This window comes from Sander vitreus, chromosome 5 (assembly GCF_031162955.1).
Source record: "Sander vitreus isolate 19-12246 chromosome 5, sanVit1, whole genome shotgun sequence".
Taxonomy (NCBI): domain Eukaryota; kingdom Metazoa; phylum Chordata; class Actinopteri; order Perciformes; family Percidae; genus Sander; species Sander vitreus.
In genome coordinates this window covers 34,824,490-34,848,932 of record NC_135859.1, presented here as the reverse complement: position 1 = coordinate 34,848,932, position 24,443 = coordinate 34,824,490, and the positions used below count along the sequence as shown (strand labels likewise).

The 24,443-nt window shown below is 41.2% G+C and overlaps 1 protein-coding gene across 4 annotated transcripts; it reads left to right on the top strand.

Moving 5' to 3' along the window:
• Positions 1–2,913: 2,913 nt before the first annotated feature.
• dbnlb (drebrin-like b) lies at positions 2,914–21,549 on the top strand. Of its 4 annotated transcripts, XM_078251643.1 has the most exons (15): positions 2,919–3,303; positions 5,894–5,949; positions 6,185–6,297; positions 6,388–6,462; positions 8,305–8,454; positions 9,655–9,732; positions 11,381–11,532; positions 12,969–13,023; positions 13,238–13,309; positions 13,603–13,726; positions 14,837–14,953; positions 15,349–15,423; positions 16,187–16,245; positions 16,337–16,430; positions 18,881–21,549. In XM_078251643.1, exons 1-15 carry the CDS (start codon positions 3,221–3,223, stop codon positions 19,015–19,017), a joined length of 1,440 nt encoding a protein of 479 aa, XP_078107769.1. In that variant the 5' UTR covers positions 2,919–3,220; the 3' UTR covers positions 19,018–21,549. The 4 variants fall into 4 exon arrangements, with proteins under 4 accessions (XP_078107770.1, XP_078107769.1, XP_078107772.1 ...); XM_078251644.1 differs by lacking the exon at positions 13,238–13,309 and having other exon boundaries at positions 2,914–3,303; XM_078251645.1 differs by lacking the exon at positions 14,837–14,953 and having other exon boundaries at positions 2,923–3,303.
• Positions 21,550–24,443: the final 2,894 nt, after the last annotated feature.

The window sequence follows — 24,443 nt, the reverse complement described above, 5'->3', positions numbered from 1 at the left end:
CCTGCTGTTCTTTGACTTATTTCTCGTCGTGTAGCTATGAACGTAGCTACTCTTTTCTTTGGCATATAGCTGAGCTGTGTGCCATCTCCTCAGTACAGTTACTCAGGTATCTAACCAAAATCATCAGCCTTCACATGCAGTGGCCCCACGGTGAGGAAAACCCACCAGGTGTCGTCGTCGTCCCCCCCCCATCATCAGGCTTCTAAAAAAAAGAAAAGTGAGAAAACACTCCCGCTTCCTGAAGAGGCAAAAATGATCAAAGACCGATCTGCACTCCTGAAGTCCTTTATGCGTATAGGCCCGGACGGTCTGTGTTGCACAAAACATATGCTGTCATTTTATCACTACGAGTTTTGTTTTTTTGTTTTTTTTTTAAAATGAATATCCCTCTCAAGTTCTTTATATCAGCATCTCCATTTATTTTTGAGCAACACTTGGACGTGACCAGCGTTTAAACGACGCTGTTAAACGTGTACATGCTGCTGTTACTCTAAAAAAATGAAATGGCCTCGTCGCTCGTGCTCAAAATGGGAACTTAAACTGACATGACGGTTTTTCAGAACCTATTTATTTTAAAGTCACGCGCGTCTCTGTTACTTGAGGTGAATAAATACAGACGCCGTGACAATTTAATCTGCTTTAAACGTCCAATTGATGTGACGTTTGTTTGTCTGCATTTCTTCACCTTCATCTTATTATTATTATTATTATTATTCGGGTCTGCAAAAGTGTGCGTTTTGTTTGGGGATTAATAATCCACACTGACAGTGAAAGCGTTTGTCTCGGTGATTCATTTTGTGATCTTTTTGTATCGTGTCTTTGAAAGCTTCGGTGATGGGCAATTTCTTTTTGTTTTCACTCATGTCACCAGATTGAACATTGAACATGATTGTGATGTGTAATATTGATTTTAATATAATCCATTGTGACTGTTGGATAAAGTAGTTGACAAATGCTTTGAAAAAAAAAATATATATATATATATTTTTTTTTTTTCTTTCAGTCATGGCTCATAATGTGCTGATGCTGCCAATACAAAGGGAATAATTTGGTATTATGAAAGGGGGAATAAATTAGCTTTTGAGGCATATAATAGAGTGGATTCATCCAGAAAGGTCCATAGTAAAGCATGAACCTATTTAGAGGCTTCAATTGTAGAATTAACACCACAGTTTAGGCACTAACTATAGATTTTCTGTAGCTGCTGTAGAGAAAATGTTCAAAACAGGAGGTCATGAAAAAGTATACACTAATATGTTTTGAAAGTATATCCTCTAAAATGCAGTGAAAGTCTGTTTGCTGCCACACCCGACTGAAAAAGGCTTGTGTGCTGTAGTACTTTGTGTGCGTTTTGTTTGTTCATCTAGCTATTTATTTATTTTGAAAGCAGTTTTCTTCCAAATGTACGATTTGAATGCAGCCTCAATTTGTCATGCGAGTGGTGCAGCGTTGACTTCCTTTGTCCAGTGTGCTCAATAGAGTTTATATAGATAGGCAGCTTGGCATGCTTTGCACTCTGGAGAACCTTCTCACAGCCATTTGCCAGATATCAGGGATTTCGTTACAATTCATCTGCCTAACACCTCTGACTAAAATTTTAGCCTTAACCCTCATTTTGTGTGTATATATATATATATATATATATATATATATATATAGATATATATATAGATATATATATAGATATATATATATATATATATATATAGAGAGAGAGAGAGCATTGTCATAAACTGTAAATTTGCTATCAGGGCTGTATCCCCCTAAATGGGTGATTCATTTCATCCGTAGACATGGAAACCTGCTTGAACGGCACCAATATTTTTCAATTTTATTTGTTAAATCTTCAGCCTGGCTTTCTCTGAATGCAGGACCAGCCTTCGTGCATCTTAAAATTTGGAATATATGTGCTTGAAATGCCACCATGAACTTGTCCACTTGTCCTCACATAACCTACACAAGATAACTATTGACCTTCTCATAACATATGAATAAAGCTCATCTTGGTTTACTGTTGTCTGTAGTCCATTTTTTTGTGTCTTTAATTATGATGTAACAGCTGTGCATTGTTGGTATTAAATGAGTGGATGCTTTTAAAATAAATAACCAGATATACTCTTCTAAATCAGAAGATAGGGTTGTGTAAATGTTGTACATGTACTGTAGCAGAATCTGTTTCCCCCGTAAGGTAAACAACTACCGTAAAAGGTTTCTCTTAAGCTGCATTCACGTGATCCTCGGATAGGCCCATTTACCGAGTTGGGAATTCGTTCTTCCGATTTCGACGTGTTTGAGCCAGACTGTTAATATTAAACTAATATACAGTCTATGGTTTGAGCTTTAGTCGTAATGTTGGACATGATGTTGATAGCTTCCAGTATTTATTTCCAACTTGAAGTTTTATGTTAGTGATTTTGTCCCAGACTTGTTGCTGCACACCAGTAGCCTACATTTCCTAAAACCACTAAAATATTGCTTTAAATGACTTGTCAGTGTAAAGGCTAATCAATAACTTTTCTAACTAATGTAGGTCACTATTTGTGCAGCAATGACTACAACTTAATATATTACAAATGACATGCGAGTAAAAATTGTATATGCAATACTTTAATACTAAGTTTTTTTTGTTTTTGTTTTATCAGTTGCTTATCATTGACCTAACATTTACTTTTCGTCCGCCATGCGACTGCTTTATATGACGCCAACTCGGCAAGTCGTGTAGCAAAACATTTCGCCGACTTTCCGAGTTGTTAAGGGCATTCATGTGAATTTTACCAGTCGGGAACTCATCTTTCCGATAAATCCGATACAACATGAATACAGCATTAATAAATAGCGCCACCGTCATACCTGTGAACATTGCTCTAGGGTGCGTTTGATTCTACAAAATCTTATGCGCGGCTTGTGCGGTGCAGACAACATAATTTCCGCGTGAACCGATCTATTAATTATATCTTGCTTTCCTAAAGTGATTTATGTTTCTTAATAATTATTTGGAAATCGTATTGCAAATATTCATAGCCGAGTTTAGAGTTATAACAAAAAACGCAAACTAGCTCCGCGCTTCCGGACTGTCGCGGTATATCATGTGTAAGACGCCGTGGCTGAGAAGTAGCCAGTAGCTAAACTAGCCCATCTGAAAGACCGCATCGTCGCCACTCCTCCCAATAGGAAGGGCGCATCCCGGATAGCTAGCTGGCTAGCTGTACTCAGCGTAACGATGGCAGTTAACCTCAGCAAAAATGGCCCTGCATTAACGGCTGCATTTAAAGAAGTGGTAGATGAAAAATCCAATACCAACTGGTAAGAAGCCGCATTTTTAAAAGCCCGTATTAGCCCTACGTTAGAGGCGTTATGTTAGCTTCAGTGATGGCTAGCATTGAGCCAGTCAAGTAAGTTAACGGTAACCTAACGTTAGATAAACTTAACCTGGGACTTAATGTTAACCACAGCAGACCTTCTACTTATTAAACTTAGCGATAATGTAGCTAGCTTAAGCTAAAGTCAGCTTCATGGCCGTTTAGCTTTCTTACATTTATTGTCTGACGTGTATTAACTGAATAGCTAGTGACATTGTTAATTAGCTAACGTTAGGTAACGTTACACTGACTAACCAACAGGCTACGCACTTAACATTAGCAACAATATCTAGATATGCTTAGCTTGTTTTTAATCATCTTTCAGCATCTTTCTATAAGTCTGTGTGTCACGACATTGAATGAATAGGTGTAATAGCTACATCATCATGCACTTCCTGGTGAGATATCAGAAGTTAAAGATATGGGCAATATATAAAACTCACTTTAAACCACACTTTAATGTTATCAAAAAACAAAGAGAGCCATTAAAACTCTAAGCTTGTGCTCCCTATTTAATGTTTTTACTTAATTTATGAATTTATTTTCTGTTTTTTCTTTGCCGACCTCTGGCATATTTGAGGTTCCTTTTTTTTGTTTCATCATTCATTATTAAAAAAAAAAAAAAAAGAAGCTACCTCACCCACTTCCTGATAAGCTATCTAAAGTTGAAATATGGCCAATATGTGAAAGTAGAATCCAGGAACTTCGTCTTACTGTTACCTAACGTTGCAGGACTGTGTGCCTTGAGGCTGAAACCTGTTGATGAAAGCTGCAGTGTTTAATGATGACCTGAATTAATTAATCCCAAGGAGTAATCGCCCAGGGAGCCCTGCAGGCCTCATATTTAGTCTGAAAATGGCTCTCTTGCAGGGTTCAAAATTAGCACCATCTAGAATAAAATAGACTTTGATTGTCATTGTGCAGTAGAACCATACAACGAAATTTGCCTCTAAAACAATACTCTCTTCCACACACACTCACACAATAAATAAAATAAGAAAAATATTTAAAAAAAAAAAAAACATTATCAAGGCATGCAATATTGCAGTGAGTCCCATTGCCTAGAATCCCTTTCTAGAAAGTGCAACTGTGCTGACTGGTGGGTGGGGGGGGGGGGGCATGATTGTTCAGTTCTGTGATGGCCCTGGGGATAAAACTGGTGTGCAGCCTGGAGGTGTGTGCTCTAAAAGCCCGATACCTCCTGCCAGATGGAAGCAGGGAGAAGAGATGGTTTGAGGGGTGTGTCTCATCCTGCAGAATATTGTGCGCTCGGCGGAGGCAGCGGGTCTTAAAGATGTCGTCCAGTGGGGGCACGAGAAGTCCAATGATTTTGTTTTCCAGCAGATCTCATGATGGTAAAATCGGGCTGTATGATTTGAGGAAAATATGCAATAACAATATTACTTGCGATAACTAAACGGGTATAACCAGGGTGTCGATTTGTGAAAAAAGCAGAGGGGATCACGCACAACAAAACGCAACATCCAATAACGAAATCCCCGTTTCAATCCCATGGATATAGAGCCACTCGCCAAGCGGAGAGGCGTTCACTATATGCGGCGAAAACAAAATACTTTCAGCCGGGAAACCTGGCTCGTTCGTTCCCGATCTTTTTCCTCAACTCATTTTGGTGTCTGACTGTCAGCGCCGCATGACTACAAATTTTTTCTGGCTTAACTCAACTTCCATTGCCCCTCAAAGGGCCGTCCTCTGGCGGTGTCTGTACCCGGCTCACGGTCGCCTAGTGGCGGCTGAACAACTGCCGCTGGTAGCCGCCCCCGGAGCTCTGTAGCGGTTAATACAACCAGCAACTGCCACTTGGATTGTTATCGTTCTATATTCACGTTACAGCGCTTTACTTAGTTGAGAATACATTCCGTCCCCACCGGGGATAATAATAATTCAGCAGAGGCAGGGACATGTAAACCAGAATGAGGGAAATCCAACGCACCCCCCCTAAAATAGTTTTCTACCGTCTTTCGCGATATGTGTTTATTGCGCCAGTTAATATTGCGATGACGATACATTGTACAGCCCATAAAGCGAGTGCGTAGTTTCTGTCTCCCCCATGAGGAATTCTAAGTAATGACAACAAAACTGTTGGCGCGTCCACATGATACAAGCCTTCCGTGATTACGTACAACCTGATGTTACTTGTTTATTTTCTGGTCACTGCTTTCTTTTGTTTCTGCCTTTTTGTCTGCAGCGTTCAGACTCCGCTACCTTCATGAAGTGTCTTTTTTTAACAGCAGATACAATAAAAAGGGGAGTTCATATATATCTGACTGCTGGAATTTGTTGATTAAAAAAAAACATTTGTAGCAATATATAATAATATTGAGGAGGTGAGGCATTGGGATATCAAATCGATTGACTGTGCCTTCCCCATCTCATACCCTTCTTCTGTAAAATGGGTCCTGTTGGAATAGGGTTTTAAGGGTGATGGTTGCTTAAAATTGGTGCCTTTTCTGTTTGCCTGTGTGATGTGTTTTCGCTGGTATTTTAATATTCCATAATCCTGTTGTTTTCCACAGGGCCTTGTTCACCTACGAGGGAAACAGTAATGATATCCGCCTGGCAGAAAAGGGGGGTGAGTAACCGACTCGATATTGTTATGACGTTTTTATGATCTCAACACGAATATAATATCAAATGTGTGCAGGGATTTCTTTGTCAGCATACGGCTGCAGTCCTGGAATGCCTGCACAAAGGCAGCGCTTGCCTCGGCTCTCTCGCCCCTATCGTTTGTAAGAGGGGAAAAATGTCGGCAGTTACACAACCAACCACAGTAACCATTTGACTTTCCCACAATGTTTATGCGCCAGACGGAGGACTGGAGGAGTTGGTTGAGGAATTGAACAGTGGAAAAGTGATGTACGCTTTCTGCCGGGTGCAGGATCCAAACTCTGGCCTGCCAAAATATGTCCTCATCAACTGGGTTTGTGCTGCACTTAACTATCGTACATTTGTTTGTCCCCTTTCTGAAGTGGCCGTCTTTGAACTCGTCGAGTAATTCTTTGTGTTTCAGACTGGAGAGGGAGTGAAGGACGCCAGGAAAGGAATATGTGCAAATCACGTCAGCTCCATGGCCAATTTTCTTAAGGTAACACTGCAGTCATTTTTGAGTCTAGTTTAAATATCGTCACCTTCCTAAAATAATGGCCTACGTCATTTTTGGACAAAAATTATTTTCTTGCCTAAATCATCTCCTCATGGTGCTGGCCACCGCTGGTAACATTGCCTACATCCTCAGTTGAGCAGGTCACTTGATTCTACACCTTTTAGTATAATGGCCTGTGTCAAGAGTGTGACTTAGGCCATTTTATTTTGCCTTAGTCAAAAGACAATGTGACTTAGGCAATTTTGCAAGCTTTTCAAAATGGCAGCCGCTTCAAGAAGAACAAAAATCTACCACTGGAAGAGATATTTCTATTGTTAAAGTTATATTTGTCCATGTTGCAAAAGAAGCTGTGTGCTGTCATTGAGGAAGTGGTTCAATGGACTGTCACTGACGCATAGAAGGTTAAGCTTGGTGCGTGTAAACACTCTGATTGTTGACAGAGTTGAAGGTTTAAAATTGCTTTAGTCACAAAGGCATTTATTCTTCTTATGTTGCATAATTGACGGTGTTATTAGTATGTCAATAGTCATCTATTGTCTAGCATTTTTGAGTGAAATTATTAATTAATATTCAGTTTTTTGTGTTTTCTGAAAAACCTGAAGAAATGACATAGGCCATTATTTTAGGAAGGTGACGATGTGTATTTTCAGTTTCTATTACAGTGTGTTTTAATTAAATTACATTTTATTTATAGTATCAAATCATAACGAGTTATCTCAAGACACTTTACAGATAGAGTAGGTCTAGACCACACTCAAAACTCCCTTTAGGGAGAAAGCTGGGACAGACCCAGGCTCTTGGTAGGCGGTGTCTGATGGTGCCAGTTGGGGGTATGATGAACAGTGGCAATAATAGTCACAATAAAGATAATGGAACAGTGACTAGAAATAGTAGTTGTAGTAGTTCATGGTACTGCAGGACGTAGCAGGGCACGGAGCAGGACCACGGCGACAGCTGCAACCATGATTTAGGTGCCACCCTAATCCGAGGAAAACTGCTGGGTGAAAAAAAAACATAAGGTCTCCGGGGAATAAGCTCCCCAGAGCTAGGTTAACTTTAGAGAGTAGGTTCAGACTACATCTACACTACTATGTTTTCACTTTTTAAGCGGCGTTTTGAGACAAAAACGATTTCCGTCCACACAAGAGTTTTAGCTCCAGTAGCGGAACTAATCTCCGTCCATATTAACACGTCTGACATCACATATCACATGACCGTTCACACACACTGGGCATGTGCGTGCCGGTGTAAACAGGAAGCAGATTGTCTAAAAATCATGGATGTAGAAGTTAAAAAAAATACCGAAAATACTTTAGCGAAAGGACAACAACGGTGAAAAGTAAGAGAAGGGATTATTATCTTGGAGCAATGACGAGGTGGAACTGTTACTGAAAGGTCTGGAAGCTACCTAACAGATAAGACTGACTGACGTGCGTCGTCGTTTCCAAATGTCTCCGTTTGTGTCCGTCCAGACTACAAAACAACCCCGGAGTTTACAAACCAAAACGGGGGCAGCAGAGTTTCCAAATGTCTCCGTTTTAGGGGCTCGGAAATGCCGCAGTGGTGTGGACGCGAGGAGTAAACTTAGCAAAAGATATTCATTTTTAAACAAAATCGTAGTAGTGTAGATGTAGCCTTATTTGTGTGCTAAATGGCAAGTTAATGATGGCTTTGATCTGGGCCTAAAAATTTAAATAAAACGCTAGAAAATAAAATACTATACAGCTGCAAGCATTGTTGGAATACACAGACTAAGATAACAACTGTCGGTGTTTGTCTATTTGTGCGAGTATTAAAATGAACTTTCATTTCATATTGTTTTAGGGTGCCCATGTCACAATAAACGCCAGAGGAGACGAGGACGTGGAGCCCGAGGTGATCATGCAGAAGGTGGCCAAAGCATCGGGGGCGAACTACAGCTTCCACAAAGAAACTCCCAGCCGCTTCCAGGACAGCGGCCCTCAGGGTCCCGTGGTATGCAGCGCATGCACTTCCTGCCTCATGCCCTCCTGTTTGCTTATGTTTAATGCTAGAAAGATAAGCAAGAGGGCTAGATCTGAACTAGGCTCCTTAATCTGGATACATTTGAAATGTTTGTTTTTGTTACAGCCTTGCATTCACACTAAGCCAGCTCTACCACTGAAAAACAAACTCTCCACAAGGAGAAGAATCTGAAAATGCTGGCCTACTAGAAAGGCTTTACAACAACAACAAAAAACGTATACTTTAACTTGATTTATATCTAATCGTTGTTAGTCTATATCGACGACGTTTCATTTAGTGTAAATCCAGACAGCTAGCTAGACTATCTGTCCAATCTGAGTTTTCTGTTGCACGACTAAAACAACTTTTGTACGTACACATGTTCGACTAAAACTAGTTCCTTCCCGAGGCTATTTTGCAGCAGCACCGTGGCTCCGTCTTGTGCTTAGCGCCGTCCAAGACCATTGTGATAGATTTAACGAAATGCCAATAAACCAGAGCACGTTTTTCTCCCATCCCAGAATGCTGTGTGGACTAGCCAGACCCTCCTCCACAGCGCTGTGGAGGAAGGTCTGGCAATGCGAGACTAAATAGTTGTTTACAACAACTCTCACACATAAATCGGGCACATCATGTTAATAATTTTACCGAATATCTGTTGAGAGATCAGTGTAAAATTGTATCCAGTTAATGAATCATGACTAGCGATGTTAATAATTAACCGTTAAACTGACAGTAAGAATTTTGATCGATTAATATTATCAGTTAAACAAGTTAGACACAATGTTATTAAAACAAAAATGTTATTTAAAAACCTTTTGGCACGATAAAAGAAAAATGCGGAAAGTAATTCCGAGCTCCTGCTTGTCTTAGAACGGTTAATGATCGGTTAACAACTTTTAATTTCCTTTTTAATTAGCATCCTAATGAAAGAATGCACGCATGCCTTTATTGTCATTGCTTCTTCACATACAAGAACACTGTTTCTGTTCCCTCTGCTCAAACACACACTCACATCCTCACACATGAAAATGACTTCTGAATTCAAAGAAATGGATTAGGTTTAGGTACATTTTTGCTAACAATCACTTCTAGTAGTTGGGTCCCACTGTGTTTTTCTTTCTTTCCTATAATGTAAAATGTTCACACAATGATATTAAATAGTCTTTTCTTCACTTTTCCTTCACGTAGGGCTCAGTCTACCAGAAGACCAACGCGATGTCCGAAATCAAAAAGACCAACAAAGACAACTTCTGGGCTCAGGCAGAGGTAACCTTTTATTAAGTTCATTATGGTTAATGGCACTAATATTCTTATCTCTACAGTCTGTGAATAATTTAAACTAGGTCCTGTATTGAGTTGAATGTTATGTCTTTGATATTATTTTTCTTGTTTTTTATTTTTTTATTTGATTTGTTTTCTGTGATGGATCAAATGTTTTATTTGGTGATCGTTGTTTAATGTATGTATGCACTGCAATGTATAGATGCACAAGTTTTGGGTCGACTCCAGGAATGATGGGTCCTGTAGTATGTAGGGTTGTCACGATACATATGTTGTTTAAACGCTCTAAACAATAAAACCTAAAAAGTAAAAAAAAAAAAACATTTAAAAAAAACTAGTAGTCTGTCGCAGACTGATCTCATGAAGTGGCGTATGTATGACACGCCAATTCCTATGCCGTTATTGGCGTGTTATCAAGACGCATACTCTCTTTTTAGCGTGTTTATCAACGCCGTTTGGCCTCCATTTACTTACATTACCTTGCGATTGCGTGTCAATTGACGCCGTAGCGAGTAGTATGAAAGGGCGAAAATCGGCGTAGGGAGGTTGGTCGGGGGGGTGGATGGGTCAAACACAGGACTTTCACCCAGGAGACCGGGGATCGTGTCCCGCGTGTCACGTTTCCTTTGTGTCCGGCGTGTGACGTTTCCTTTCCATGTTTCTTCTTTTCCTAAACCCAACCCGCGTGTGACGTTTCCTAAACCCAACCGTAGCCTCACGATAATACGCGGCTTTAAAAAAGTGCCGTGTATGTTTACGCTGTGACGTTGCAGACTGACGTCCACTGTACAGCGTAGACATGCACGCAGATAGCTCAAAATGCGTACAGATAATGTACATACACATTACGCGAAGTCATGATGTCATGTTGTCTGTCGTGAAAGCCGTTGCTGTAAATATACGGTAAAGCCGTGCATGGAGATGATGCGCTGCATCATTTTCTGTTTTCCTGCGTCGGTCAGCTTTCTTCTTTTCCAGCATTTAGTGGCAGACTAGAACTTAACGCCATATACTACCCCCGTCAGGTCCGGAAAAATTGCATCCCCCAGTACCTATGGTACTGTAGAAAAACGAGTACCGTCACGTTTCCAGAATTTTGGTACCATAGTTCCGGTTCTCGTGACATCCCTATGATGTATAGATGCACAAGCTTTGGGTGGACTTCAGGAAGAATAGCTAATGGCGATCCCAATAAATCAAAAAATCATGCCGACTTCACCTCTGAGACAGTGTCATGAGTAGCTTCATTATCGCTTAAAAATGGCTCCCACTAGAAATTTGTTATTTTTATGTAAGGCGTTTGTGACTCATTGAAATTGCAAGAACTCCACAAAATATTGCACGAGTTTGCACTTTTTTTAAACACTTGACACACACTTGAAAACACAAGACAGGCAGTTTCTTATCCATCAGCAACCTAACCGTAGTCAGCGAAAGCATTGTTGTAACTTTGTCCTTTGTCTGCAGTTTTGGCTCTTCACCATACCTGTCACAGATAGACCCAGAAAGTGGTGCTCATTGCCTTGCAGTTTTCTTGGATAAACTATTGTGAAAAACCAAGCTTTTTAATGACCGTAACATTTGCAAAATTACCAAATCTAACGCTGACCTCGTCGGTCTGTTTGGCTTTTAGAAAGAAGAGGAGAAACGTCGGCAGGAGGAGCGGCACAAGGCAGACGAGGAGCGACAGAAGATGGAGAAAGAGAGGAAAGACAGAGAGGTCAAGGAGGCAATGCAGAGGGACAAAAGGGACAAGGAGAGGTCCACCCAAATCGACCAACAAAAGTAGGTAGACACTGAAGGAAATGCACACTGTTAAGAGCAGTTTGCAGTAGCACTAGGGTTGTTACCATTTAGATTTTAAATCGCTTTTGATTTCCACTATCAAAAGCAGGAATGGCGATTCCCCCACTATTTTCTTTCTCTCTCCTCCCCCGCCTGTTTGCGCACGTCCGCTGAAAAGAACAACAGCTTACCGGCTGGTAGCATGCATCCAAAGACACAGGGTAATATTAGCTTACCGGCTGGTAGCATGCATCCAAAGACACAGGGTAACATTAGCTTACCGGCTGGTAGCATGCAGCTAAAGACACAGGCTAACATTAGCTTACCAGCTGGTAGCATGCAGCTAAAGATACAGGGTAATGTTAGGTTACCGGCTGGTAGCATGCAGCTAAAGACACAGGCTAACATTAGCTTACCAGCTGGTAGCATGCAACTAAAGATACAGGATAATGTTAGCTTACCGGCTGGTAGCATGCAGCTAAAGACACAGGCTAACATTAGCTTACCGGTAGCCTGCAGCGGAGTCCGAGATGACGGAGAAACAGCCAAACTGTAAAATCCTGCTGCTTCCCTGAAGTCACCGTGTGGCAACATTTTGCCTTCCCCGTGAGCAGGGTGGGAAATTAACACCCGCCACCAGCGGGGGTTTTTTCAAAGTGGCGGGTGACTTTGCCTTGTATACCAGCCACAGTGGCGGATGGATTGTAAAACATTCCTTGTAACGGATTGGACAGCTTTTGTCAAAGAATGCTGTTGCTAAGTAACAATGCACAGTGCTTATAGGAGTCGCGTTGCGTTACTGCTAACGAATGCCCAACATTGTACATGTACAAACTGGTGAGGGCGAAGAAAAGAAAAGAAGTGGCACATTGACAAAACGTACAGCGAAAGACCGTGCAAAACATTTCAGACCGTCCTGTCACACACACACACACACACACACACACACACACACACACACACACACACACACACACACACAGTGGATGCAGGAAAAAACGGAGATGAGACGTACAGGATGACCTAAGTTGAGGACAGCTACGTTCGTTATTATAAGTGCAGTGATAAATAAGTTAAAGTCCTTTTATGAAACCGTATGAATGTGTGTCCCAGGCCAGGTTAGGAAATAAACTAACAATGTAAAGATCAACAAGCCACTGACAGAAATGTTAAAATGTGATTCATTCAGTAAACGCTGAAAGTACTCGTCTGCCATCTAGTGGCTCTTATTCCCGATTTTGAAAATTGAATCAAATCGTGGATTTGTGATTAACAATTTTTCCTTGTTTTTGACAACATACAAAACATACGATTGGCAACATAAACACATCTCAAATCATGGATTTGGAGAATTGTGACACTCCTATGTAGCACCTATTAAAAGGTTTATACTGCATTTCCTCTTCTTGTCTTCTAAATGGTCATTTGTTGAACAGGAAGTACCAGCAGCAGCAGGACGCTGAGAGTAAAGACCAGGAGAAACCACGCGTGGTGAGTGTGACGTTACACTTTGAATTAAAGGGTTTGTTTAAACTGAGACTCGAGTCAGATGTTGAAATGAGTGTGTATTGGTGTGGAACTAACTGAGTGTTAGCCACTTTTCTACAATTATGTTGATAGTTAAATAAGTTTGGATAGTGCACACATTTTAAGTCAGGAAGGTAGCTAATGTCAGCAGTTCCAACATTAATATCGACACCATCAGGAGGAGCAGGAGGAGAACCAGGCAGCCGAGAAGAAAGCAGTCAAGAGAGGTGAATCGGTGGAAAAGGTCAACGTGAGTTCCCCTTCCTGAAAGTGCTCTTCTCTGGCCAAACTTCCTTTTTTTCATGCCTATCTCGAAACAAGCGTTAGTGTCTTTCTAACCAAATGTTCACCATTTTTAAGCTTAACATAACGCATCCGTCTTCCAGCTTTTACTGCACGATGTCTCCTTTCTCTGTGATCAATGAACGGAAATCAGACATCTGTCTGTTCTGTCGTTCTTCTCACAGCAGCACTTCCCTCTGCATTGTTAACCCGTGGCTATCTAATGTTTATTGTATGCGTTATTCATTTCCTTTTTTCTAGGAGGCAGCTTCTCTCATCTCTCAGCGTGCTGTGAACCCCAGAGAGATGTTCAAGCAGAGAGAGAGGGGAATAACTCCCAGTGACTCAGACGTCCCCTCTGCGGCCCCTGCCAGCCCCCAGCCAGGTATCGGCCCTGCATATACCCTGACCTCCACGTGTAAATCTGTTTGCTTTAAATGGTAACTTCGGTATTTTTCAACCTGGACCCTATTTTCCCATGTTTTTGTGTCTAAGTGACTGACGGTTTTTGAAATCGGTCCAGTATTAAGCAAGAAAACAAGCTGCAATGTAACATTAATGAGCAATTACGCACTTTTTAATCTTTCACTCACAGGCTTAGATTATTATTCTAAGTGTCTGACAACAATATGGAAAGGATCCCTACAGAGAGAGACCTTTTTGTTGCCCCGAAATCACCATCACCAAAACCACCAGACTCCATTTAAATAAACAGTACTTTTATTATCGTAAAACACACTTTATTCAAAGTGGACAGAATCAAAATAAAACTATTAAAAGCCGTCTTGGTTCGTCTTTCCACTGTTCCAACAATCACCACTCTGGTTTGGTTGAAATAAACCCTTAATTCACCCATTTACATGTGAAGATATGCTGGCTCTATACACGCTAAAAGTACCGATTATTTACATGGAGTCTGGTGAGGTTGCCAATGGTGATTTCAGAGCCGTTTCTGGTTAAACTAAAAATGATCTTACTCTTTAACTAAAAGGTCTATCTCTGTAGGGATCCTTAACATAATGTTGTCAGATACTTAGAATAATAATCTGAGTCTGTCAGCGACAAAAACAGAACTTTTAGTGGAAGGAAATTGACGGTGCACATTTCAGCTTGTATCGCAGGTGCCGACTGCAGAGGTCTTGCTCAAATTGTTGTTCCCATTAGTCACTTAGACACAAAAACTTGGGAGGTTGAAAATAAAAGTTACCCTTTAAATGTCACAACCCCTCCGGCATTACTGCAAAGCTCTCTTAGCTTCTCTCTCAGCTTTGTACAAACCGGCGTTTTTTTCTAAAGGAGATTGCCTCCCAACGCTGTATTTTTCAGTGCTTTAACCTTCCATCAGACTGCCTTATTGTCTCCCAGTCATACTGTACATAACACTGTGTCTCCATCATGGTGTCTTTTCTTCTTCTGCTCAACTGGTCTGCACTTTGTGTTCCCTCTCGTCCCTTTCTACATTTTTGTTTCGGGGGTTCCATGTGTTTCTGCTCAGGCCGTCTGCAAAGCCCCTTTCTGTCTAAGCCAGTGTACGAAAGTGAGCGAGCCAGTTCCCCTCAGCGCCAAGCTTCTCCTGTGCCAGCAGGCTCTGCCTCTCCTGTCCGTGCCACAGGTGTGAGCTCACACACACACACACACACACACACACACACACACACACACACACACACCCCCATGTGTACACACACACACATACACAAAGAATGCATACACACGTATTGGGTGACAGTCTCATACTTGACTAAAAGCTCCATGCTTCATTTCTCATTGTTGTTTCTGTGTGCGATCATCTTCCTTATAAACACATTTCATCATGAGCCATGCTTCCATTCAATGTCCTTTTTTCTGTTTCCTAAGAAACTTCCCAGATTATTGTTTTGTTATTCCTCAAGTGAGCCGTGCCAACATTCCCCTTATGTCTGAGGTTGGTGGTTTCCAGCCTGTGTGGACTTGTGAATGTGTTCCCTTGTGTACATGCGTGTCTGTGCTTGTGTTTTGGGTGAAAAGAGCCTGATGTGGATGATGGACAGTCCCGCTGTGAGTATGATGAGCAGGAGGTGACCCCCCAGGAACAGTTTGAAGGTGGGGCCCATTTTCACATTACACAACACCAGCCTCGGGCTACATCTACACTGCTACGTTTTGGTTTGAAGACAAATATCTTTTGCTACGTTTACCCCTCGCGCCCACACCACTGCGGCGTTTCCGAGCCCCTAAAACGGAGACATTTGGAAACTCTGCTGCCCCCGTATTGGTTTGTAAACTCCGGGGTTGTTTTGTAGTCTGGACGGACACAAACGGAGACCTTTGGAAATGACAACGCACGTCAGTCAGTCTTATCTGTTAGGTAGCTTCCAGACCTTTCAGTAACAGTTCCACCTCGTCCTCGCTCCAAGATAATAATCCCTTCTCTTACTTTTCACCGTTGTTGTTCTTTCTCAGAAGTATTTTCTGTATTTTCAATTTCTACATCCATGATTTTCAACCGCAGAGTAACGTCAGACAATCTGCTTCCTGTTCACACCGGCACGCACATGCCCAGTGTGCGTGAACGGTCATGTGATATGTGATGTCAGACGTGTCAAGATGGACAGAGATTAGTTCTGCTACTGGAGCTAAAACTCTTGTGTGGACAGAGATCATTTTTGTCTCAAATCACCGCTTAAAAAGTGTCACCTTTCCAACCCTCCCATCTGCTTCTTTTAAAAATTATTTTTTCTTATAAGCACATATTATTCCCTCCAGCCACACTGTGCTGTCATGATCAGCTGCTGTTGCTGCCACCCGCTGGCAGGTAGAAAGCCTTGCTCAGACACAGCTCACTGATGGTAATCTCTCTTTTCAGAGGAGGCGCCGGCTGCCAACTCCTACGTCCAGGAGACGGCTTATGAAAAGCCCGCTCAGGTGATCGTTTGTTAACCTTTTGCAGGAAATGCTTTGACGGTTTTCTTCCGTCATATAAATAATTCCAGACCACAACTTCTCTTTATTCCAGCCCCCCGTGGAGGAGAACAACTTGTATGAGGTGACAGCTGACGAGACACCAGACAGAGGCACCTGTGCCAGAGCCTTGTATGACTACCAGGCTGGTGAGTTTTCTATCACTACACAATAGCGCTTAGATCACGCCCAAAAAATCAAGCCCGACCCTACCCGAGCCCGTGCACGTTGTGTCCGAGCCCAGCCCGACACATTGTCTGTAATTATGAGCCTGAGCCCGATTTTTAAACCCGAAAAACTATTTAAAAAAACAACTTATAACTGACGTTCTCAACTACAATTCCGAGTTGTTTGAACTACAGAAATCTGTTTAGAAATATCTTAATGAATAATGCAACAAGGACAAAGCATGTAAACTGCGTTTGTTTGTTTATTCAGAATGGAACGGATCGCAAATGATCCGAACGAAGAAACGTAAAAAAAAAAACTCGACCCTAGCTCCCTCAGCCGAATAGTGTGGGAAACAGATCAAGGCGTTAAAAACGGACAAATGCTTGATCAAGGGCTCGGGCAGAGAATCTAAACTCTACTACACAACTACACCGTAACAGTAAATAGGCTAAATAAATGTCACTAATATTAAAGAGCAACTTAACCCCCTGTTTTAGCTTGGACGTGCCCCCTTCACATATAAAAAGCAGACTCTCGCTCTACTACTGCAGATTTTTCACAGAGTTTTGGGAGGTCAAGAGGACAGAATAGCTTTTAGGCAGATAATGTCTGTTACAATAAACTTTAGCCTGTGTCAGATCTGTCGAGCCTACTTCCGAGCGTCTACCCTGCGTCCTCTGATATAGCAACCAACCCAATAGTCCTTTTGGTCAGTTACAAATACCAGCGGCACCCGTTAACGGCAGCTCTCCTCTAAATAGTTATGGTGCTAGGATAAGGTTTGTAGTGGCTCAGGTGAGAGCCCCCAGGGTCTGTTCATTTTTAACAGCTAGAGTAAAAAAAATTAAAAGAAATCAAACTAGAAAAGTGCTCTCAGTGGAGAGCAGATCTCCGCCAGGTGTGTCTCGCTCTCTCCTCCCAAACAAAGAAGAGTTGAATCTCACCTAATTGTCCCTCCTGGCTCCCGTACAGTCAAGATAGTGCCTAACTTTAGTGCATTATAGTATATCAGGTACGGAATGAATCTGCAGAAGCTCCGGTTCAAGAATGAGAGCAAACTTTTCTATGGATGTCCGTTTTTAAGCCGCGACAAAGGCCAAAATGTGGCCTGCCGCAGACGAGGTCAGGCTTGTTTTTATTGTTAACTTGCGGCCCAACTGGCCGGTGAAGAGGAGTCGGCAGTCAATGACGGTAAAGAAAGTCTCAGCGGATGTACATTGCTGTGATAAAGCCTGACATTGCGCGTCAAATGTTCCTCCCCTCTTGTTATCTCTGTTCTCGGGGCTTAGTGCCGCCGAATCACTGCAACCACGAGAGACGAGACAGTCATAAATGTGCACAAAACAGGAGGCTAATGGGTCCTGTAGTATTTGAGACAGACGCACGCACACACACACACACACACACACACACACACACACACACACACGACTGAACGCCTGGCGGAGATAACAAGAGTGTAATCAAGGGACTGCACGTATATTATGTTAACTCCAAAAAGGTATATGTAGGGTTGTTTGTTTTGTATGCAGAGTAGGAATTATAGGCTGATGAACTTTTGTTTTAAAATAGACATTGAGTTGGGCGCCTGGGTAACTCACCTGGTAGAGCGTGCGCCCGATGTACAGAGGCTCAGTCCTTGCAGCAGCGGCCGCGGATTCGGTTTCAACCTGCGGCCCTTTGCCGCACGTCGGTCCTCCCCCTATTAACCTTTATTTTACCAGGAAATAATCCCATTGAGATCAGAATCTCTTTTTCAAGGGAGTCCTGGCCAACACAGCAGTATAATACTTCCATTAAAATATAACCGTGAAAAACGAACAGAAAAAGGCAGTTTACCATCATCTCAACATAATTCCCAGCAGCGCCCAGTAACAGCACATGTGCATTTAGTACTCAAATAGTCCTCTATCTTAATGTTAAACGGTGTCATTGTTGATAGGTAGTCTAATTTAAGATGATTCTGCAATTTATACCAGGATGAGGGTGCAAAAACAATAAGGGCACTTCACCGAAGACAGTTTGCGTTCGGGGAATGTCAGACATGATTTGCCCTTATGATCGGAGATTAGATTCACTGGTGGTGACTTTAGGAGTCAGGAGAGAACATAAGAAATGATAAAAGATAAAAAATAAAGAAAAATATACCAATGCTCCAACCTGCGATTGTGCAAAGAAGGCCGACCAACACTCGCTACAGTGATGAGTACGAAAACCAGAATTAGTTAGAAATCTTAGTGCTGCATGGTACACTGAGTCCAGCATTTTCAGAGAAGATTGATTTGCCTGCATGTATAAAATCCCTGTCATATAAAGGCCTAAAATGCCAGGGGGAAAAATAGGCATGGAGTTGTTGAGTAATGTTTGAAACTGCATTTCACGCCGTAACTTTGCTGACGTTGATGAGACACTGCTTCTTCCCCTTCAGCTGATGACACGGAGATCTCGTTCGATCCCGACGATATGATCACCGGGATCGAGATGATAGACGAGGGCTGGTGGCGGGGCTTCAGCCCAGACGGCCATTTTGGAATGTTCCCAGCCAATTACGTCGAGCTTATCTAGCCCATCTACAACCCCCCCCCCCACACACACACACACACATATACACACACACACACACACACACACACACACTTCTCCCTTTCCCAAAGTTAATCCTCGCACATAAGTGAGCCGATCGGGCTGAAACGGAGCAAACAATCCTCCACAGCATGGACCAATCAACGGATGGTAATTGCAGGCCAGACGCTTTCAAAATCTCTCCTCTATTCAAAAAGACAGTTCCATAAGTGTTGATGTTGTGAGCAACTGCTGGTATAATTTAGGGATTTGTGAAGACCCACAGTTGGACCAATACTCCCTCCCACTCCCCCCAAATATCTCTTTTCCTATAAATGTGATGCAGTACAATATTGGCCTTTTGCTAAGTCTTAAATTCAAGTTTTGTTGTGAGCATTAAATAGCACTTCTAGTCCACATTCCTTACAAAGTGACTTCACTTCTATTTCAGGTATGATTTTGTTGTCACTTGTAGCAAACGCTCCTGTACATTTCAGGAGAGAGAATTCCAAAAAAAATCAAAGATAGCGGTACCAGCTACAGTATAATCCTTTGCCTTGTTTTTGCCTTTTCTTTACCGGCAGACTGAACTTTTTCCTTTTTTATGTGATTGATTTTTGTGTGAATTTCAACCCATGTTTTAGATCTGATCTCACTGTGGTTGAAGTGAATATTTAAAAAAAAAAAAATCAGATGTTTGCTGTGCTCTGGGTGGATTTAGTCGACGCGTTCTCTCTCCCAGCGTGTGTCAAACCGACGCCGCTTGGTCTGCGGCCTTTGGCGTTAGTTACTGACGCAAAACGTCTCCTTTAGCGTCTCGGTCAGACGCAGTGGGCTTTCTAATGTAATGTCATCCGCTGCAATGTTTGACGCTCTGGCTATCCCTTTGGCATCATTTTTGGGGACTCTTGGCGTCACTCTTTGGATCTGTACCCTTCATTTTTCAACGGGCAGGGTAAAACGTCTCCTAATTGAACTCCTGTGTTCGACGAAGTTGAGAACTTTGTAAGTGTACAGACAGTTTATTAAGGAGGAACGCCGTGCAACGTGAGCTGAACTGAATGCATGTTGCACAGCGTTTATCGTTCGACTGGTCGTGACTGTTTTCCCAAGAATGCGCCTGCCTGTATACGTGAACGGTACTGTCTTTATAATATTTTTAATAAACTGTCTGTACACCTACAAAGTTCTCAATGCTTGGGTTTACATTTAGGGACCCTCATTATGCTACCGTCGAAGTGTGGTGCTATTTTAAGCCTTGTTATCGTAAAATAACGATTTATTTTTACTTTATCTGTGCCCCAACTACTAGCTAATTAGCGGTTTGCGCTAAAACTGGTCACATTCGATTAGCGGCAGCGAGATCAAAATTGAAATAATTTTGGCTCTCCCCTTTTTAGGAAAACGATGGAACAGCCAGCGCAGTTTTAACGCAGCTCATGTGCAGGCAGCTTTAGTGGGAAAGATCGTGGGTGGGGTTTTCAAATAGTTGTTTCAGTGACACGCGGGACAAAAACGGGACACAAACCCCGGTCTCTTGAGTGAAAGTCCTGTGTCGTTTGAGACCCTAAGAGTTGCCGACTAACGCATGTGTTTATGCATCCTGCATTCAGCGCTGCGGACGGCGCCCACGGTCACCACGGTCAAAACTGCATTGTGGTCCTTTAACCCATCAAATCTGACCTTACCAAAAAAAAAAGTGATAATGTGTATATCTTTTGCTGTTTGTTTGCCATCTGCTGGACACTGCCATTATGCTTGTACACATTATTTCCGTGCCTTCATGGTCTATGACTATCAGGACAGACATAGACTATCTGGTCGTCGATACGGATTGTGGTCAAAGCAGTTACAGCAGTAGCCAGAGCTGCTCAAGGAACAGACTTCTTCTGTTTTGTAGCCAATCGTTGCCGGTGCACGCATTGTTACAAAATCTCTACGCTCAGACCGACCGCGCACAGCCGGCAAGGCCGCGTTTGCGTCATATCGGCGTCCAGACCGCGCTGAACGCAAGAAGCATGAAACGCGTGTAAGCGTCCGTACGTCAACGTGTTGGGAGAGAGACAACGGGTTGATTTAGTGGGAAACGAATACAACGGTTCACTTCCCTTTAACTGTGAGTGTAAAACGGTCGTTCTCATTTCAAGTCCTTAACTTTTCGGGGACATTCTGCAGAGAATAAAACATAAGTCAGCATTATTTTATTGTTTTTGTTTGGATCTCGCTGGTCTGAGGTTGCGTTTGAGTGCATAACAGATCTCTAATAATAAGTAATATGTGCTGTTATGGTGCCATAATGACGGGAAGTGAATGCCGTGACATTTTAATTGAGTTAGAAAGTTCACTGTTTTCATCATGGAACAAAAATGGTTGCTCTTTTGAGCTTTGAGGTCAGTCAATAAACAAACAAAATGAAGTGATATTGAATAGAAAAAGGGCATCATGTATCCTTTTGCATTATTCACATTTGTTTTTTCCAGAGTCTATTGTAATGCACAGACATTATTCATAATAAAATAAATAAATGAACAAAGACGTATTGTCGTATCGTGATACCGTAGGCTGCAAAGCTTGAAATAACATAGAACACCTTGAGGGATTTTCAGAGGTCTAACAGGAACTCAGACGTACACACAGACTCAGAATATGTGCTCTACAATCGGTTTCCTGGAATGAGGCAACAGCTGGGGAATTCACCGCTAATGCATAGGTTTCATTTTCACACGAAAGATCTGATTTTACTTCTCCCACATCCTTCAGTTAATCTTTGTTTGGGCTCAGTGGCAAAATAAGTGTCCTACAAAATTCAAAGATTGAAGAACGACAACAGTCTGCAGAAAAACTGGATTTCCAAAAAACTCGGTTACTACCTTTTTGTTATCACTACTTACTTGCTTTGCCCATTTCACATTATGTATTCTTCTAAATGGTTCGGTTTATGTCAGCTGCTACAAATGCATTTACACATTTTATATCCATATACACTGAACAAAATTATAAACCAACACTTTTGTTTTTGCCCCCATTTTTCATGAGCTGAACTCAAAGATCTAAGAATTTCTATGTACACAAAAGGCTTATTTCTCTCAAATATTGTTGACAAATCTGACAAAAAGTCTTAGATCTTTGAGTTCAGCTCATGAAAAATGGGGGGGGGGGGGAACTTTTTCAGTATACTTATGTGTCAGGCAGGTAATTGGGGGTGTTAACTATTTTATTTAAAGACATGCACCACAAATCTGTGTGTGGATCACACTCTCCTGCTGAATATTGCTCAAGAAGAAACACATATTTGAAATGCTATGCCTTCAGTAGACTTAATTAAACAACTCCTGCAATAAAACATAATTTTAATGCTGCACTTCCATTAAATACTTCCTAATATTTCAGTTTCAGCATGTATGAAATTTAGTCTTTAAGTGTAATTTCATATTAACTTGTCGCTAAATGAATCAACCTGTTATATGAACTTATAGTTTCAGGGTTATTTCCATGAACACCTACACCACCTAGAAACAAAACGGGTAGAGAAAAAAACAAAACCTATGCACTACACTCTTAAGTTTTGCACATCTGCTTTTAATGATTGCAGATCTGTACGTTCTCCCTGAAACAAAAGCGTGCGCCTTCAAACACTGTTATTCTGGAAAACCTGGTTCAGATAAATGACCGTTTCTCACAATGAGTGGAATCTGTTCCCAGGATAGTGACTCACTTCAGACAGGAAATCTTTTCTGTGTTGGATTCACAATATTTCTTCACACATGGTCATTTACAACGCGCTGGCCTCCCCTCAACCTTGTGTGTTTTGTGTCAGTGAAAGTGTGAAATGAATCGCCGGGGATTTTCTCCATCTTACGAGCTGTGTTTTTGCTCATCGTCTCCACATCGAGTTACCGGCTGCAAGATTTCATTTTGAAGCCTCGTGTATGACAAACTAATATTAATATGTGATTGTAGAAGTTCAAATATCACAACATAGGGCTGCAACTAAAGATTATTTTCATTGTTTTCATCTGGATTAATGGATGAGTTGTTTGGTCTCTAAAATGTCAGAAAATGGTGAAAAATGTGGATCAGTATTTCCCAAAAAGCCCAAGATGACGTCCTCAAACGTCTCGTTTTGTCCCCAACTCAAAGATATTCAGTTTACTGTCACAAAGGAGAGAAGAAACTAGAACATATTCACATCTAACAAGCTGGAAACGGAGAATTATTACTGTTTTTCAACAAAAAATGACTCAAACCGATTAATCCATTATCAAACTAGTTGGTGATTTAACAGTTGACAACTAATCCATTCATCTTTGCAGCTTTATCAACACACACATGTCTGCAAGTTATTTTATTTCCTCATTAGATCATCATGAAGTCTCACTGTGTCTATATTGAAGTAGTGAATCAGATTAGTTCATATTCAAGATTCAAAATACTTTCATTAATCCCACAACGGGGAAATTCACACTGTTGCAGCAGCAAAGGGACAAGACCCAGATGAACAAACAATAGATATAAGTAAAGAAAATAAATAGTAACGTGTGTGTGTGTGTGTGTATATATATATATAAATAAATGTGTGTGTGTGTATATATATATATATATATAAATGTGTGTGTGTGTATATACACATATATATAATGTGTGTGTATATATATGTATGTGTATATATATATATATGTATGTATGTGTATATATATACATACATATATATATGTGTATGTAGATCGATATGTATATCGATTCAAAAACGATTCTTGATTAAAAAAACGATTCTCAGTATGTAAATGTAGTTACTTTTCACATGTGATTGCAGTAGACATACAATTAAAAACAAATATATATATATATATTCTAAAAATGTTTAAAAAATATGAATCGATTTTGAATCGGTAGAGCTTGAAGTGTTTTTGCACACCCCTAATAAATATATATATATATATATACACACACACACACACACGGGAGCTGCTGTGCGAACACGAACAGTTTAATGTCACATTTCCTCCATTTCTGCAGAGCGCCTTGTTGATCATCTGGAAAAAAAAGCAAAACATAAACTTGTTTTGTATCTATCAAAAAAAAAAAATCCCTCTTGAGATTCGGACAGTTTGTTGTAATTTGGTTATTTTGACATTTAAATGTTAATCATTTTTGAAATGTCATACTCTATCCGCAGCAGATGGGGGAATAGGGCATCCCCTTTTTGAAAAAGATCAAAAACATGGGGAGGAAATGGGGATCGTGTCGAGTGCAGCTTCATCACCAAGTGTTTTTATCACGAGATGTGTGTCATTTCACCGAGTGTGGGCACGAGAAAAGGAAAATGGAGGGAAATTACTGTACGTTTTTAAATGTGAACTCGAGAGAAAATATCGGAAAAGGATTAAAAAAAAGAGAATTGCTAGAGCAACTTTCTTCTTTAAGGGGAG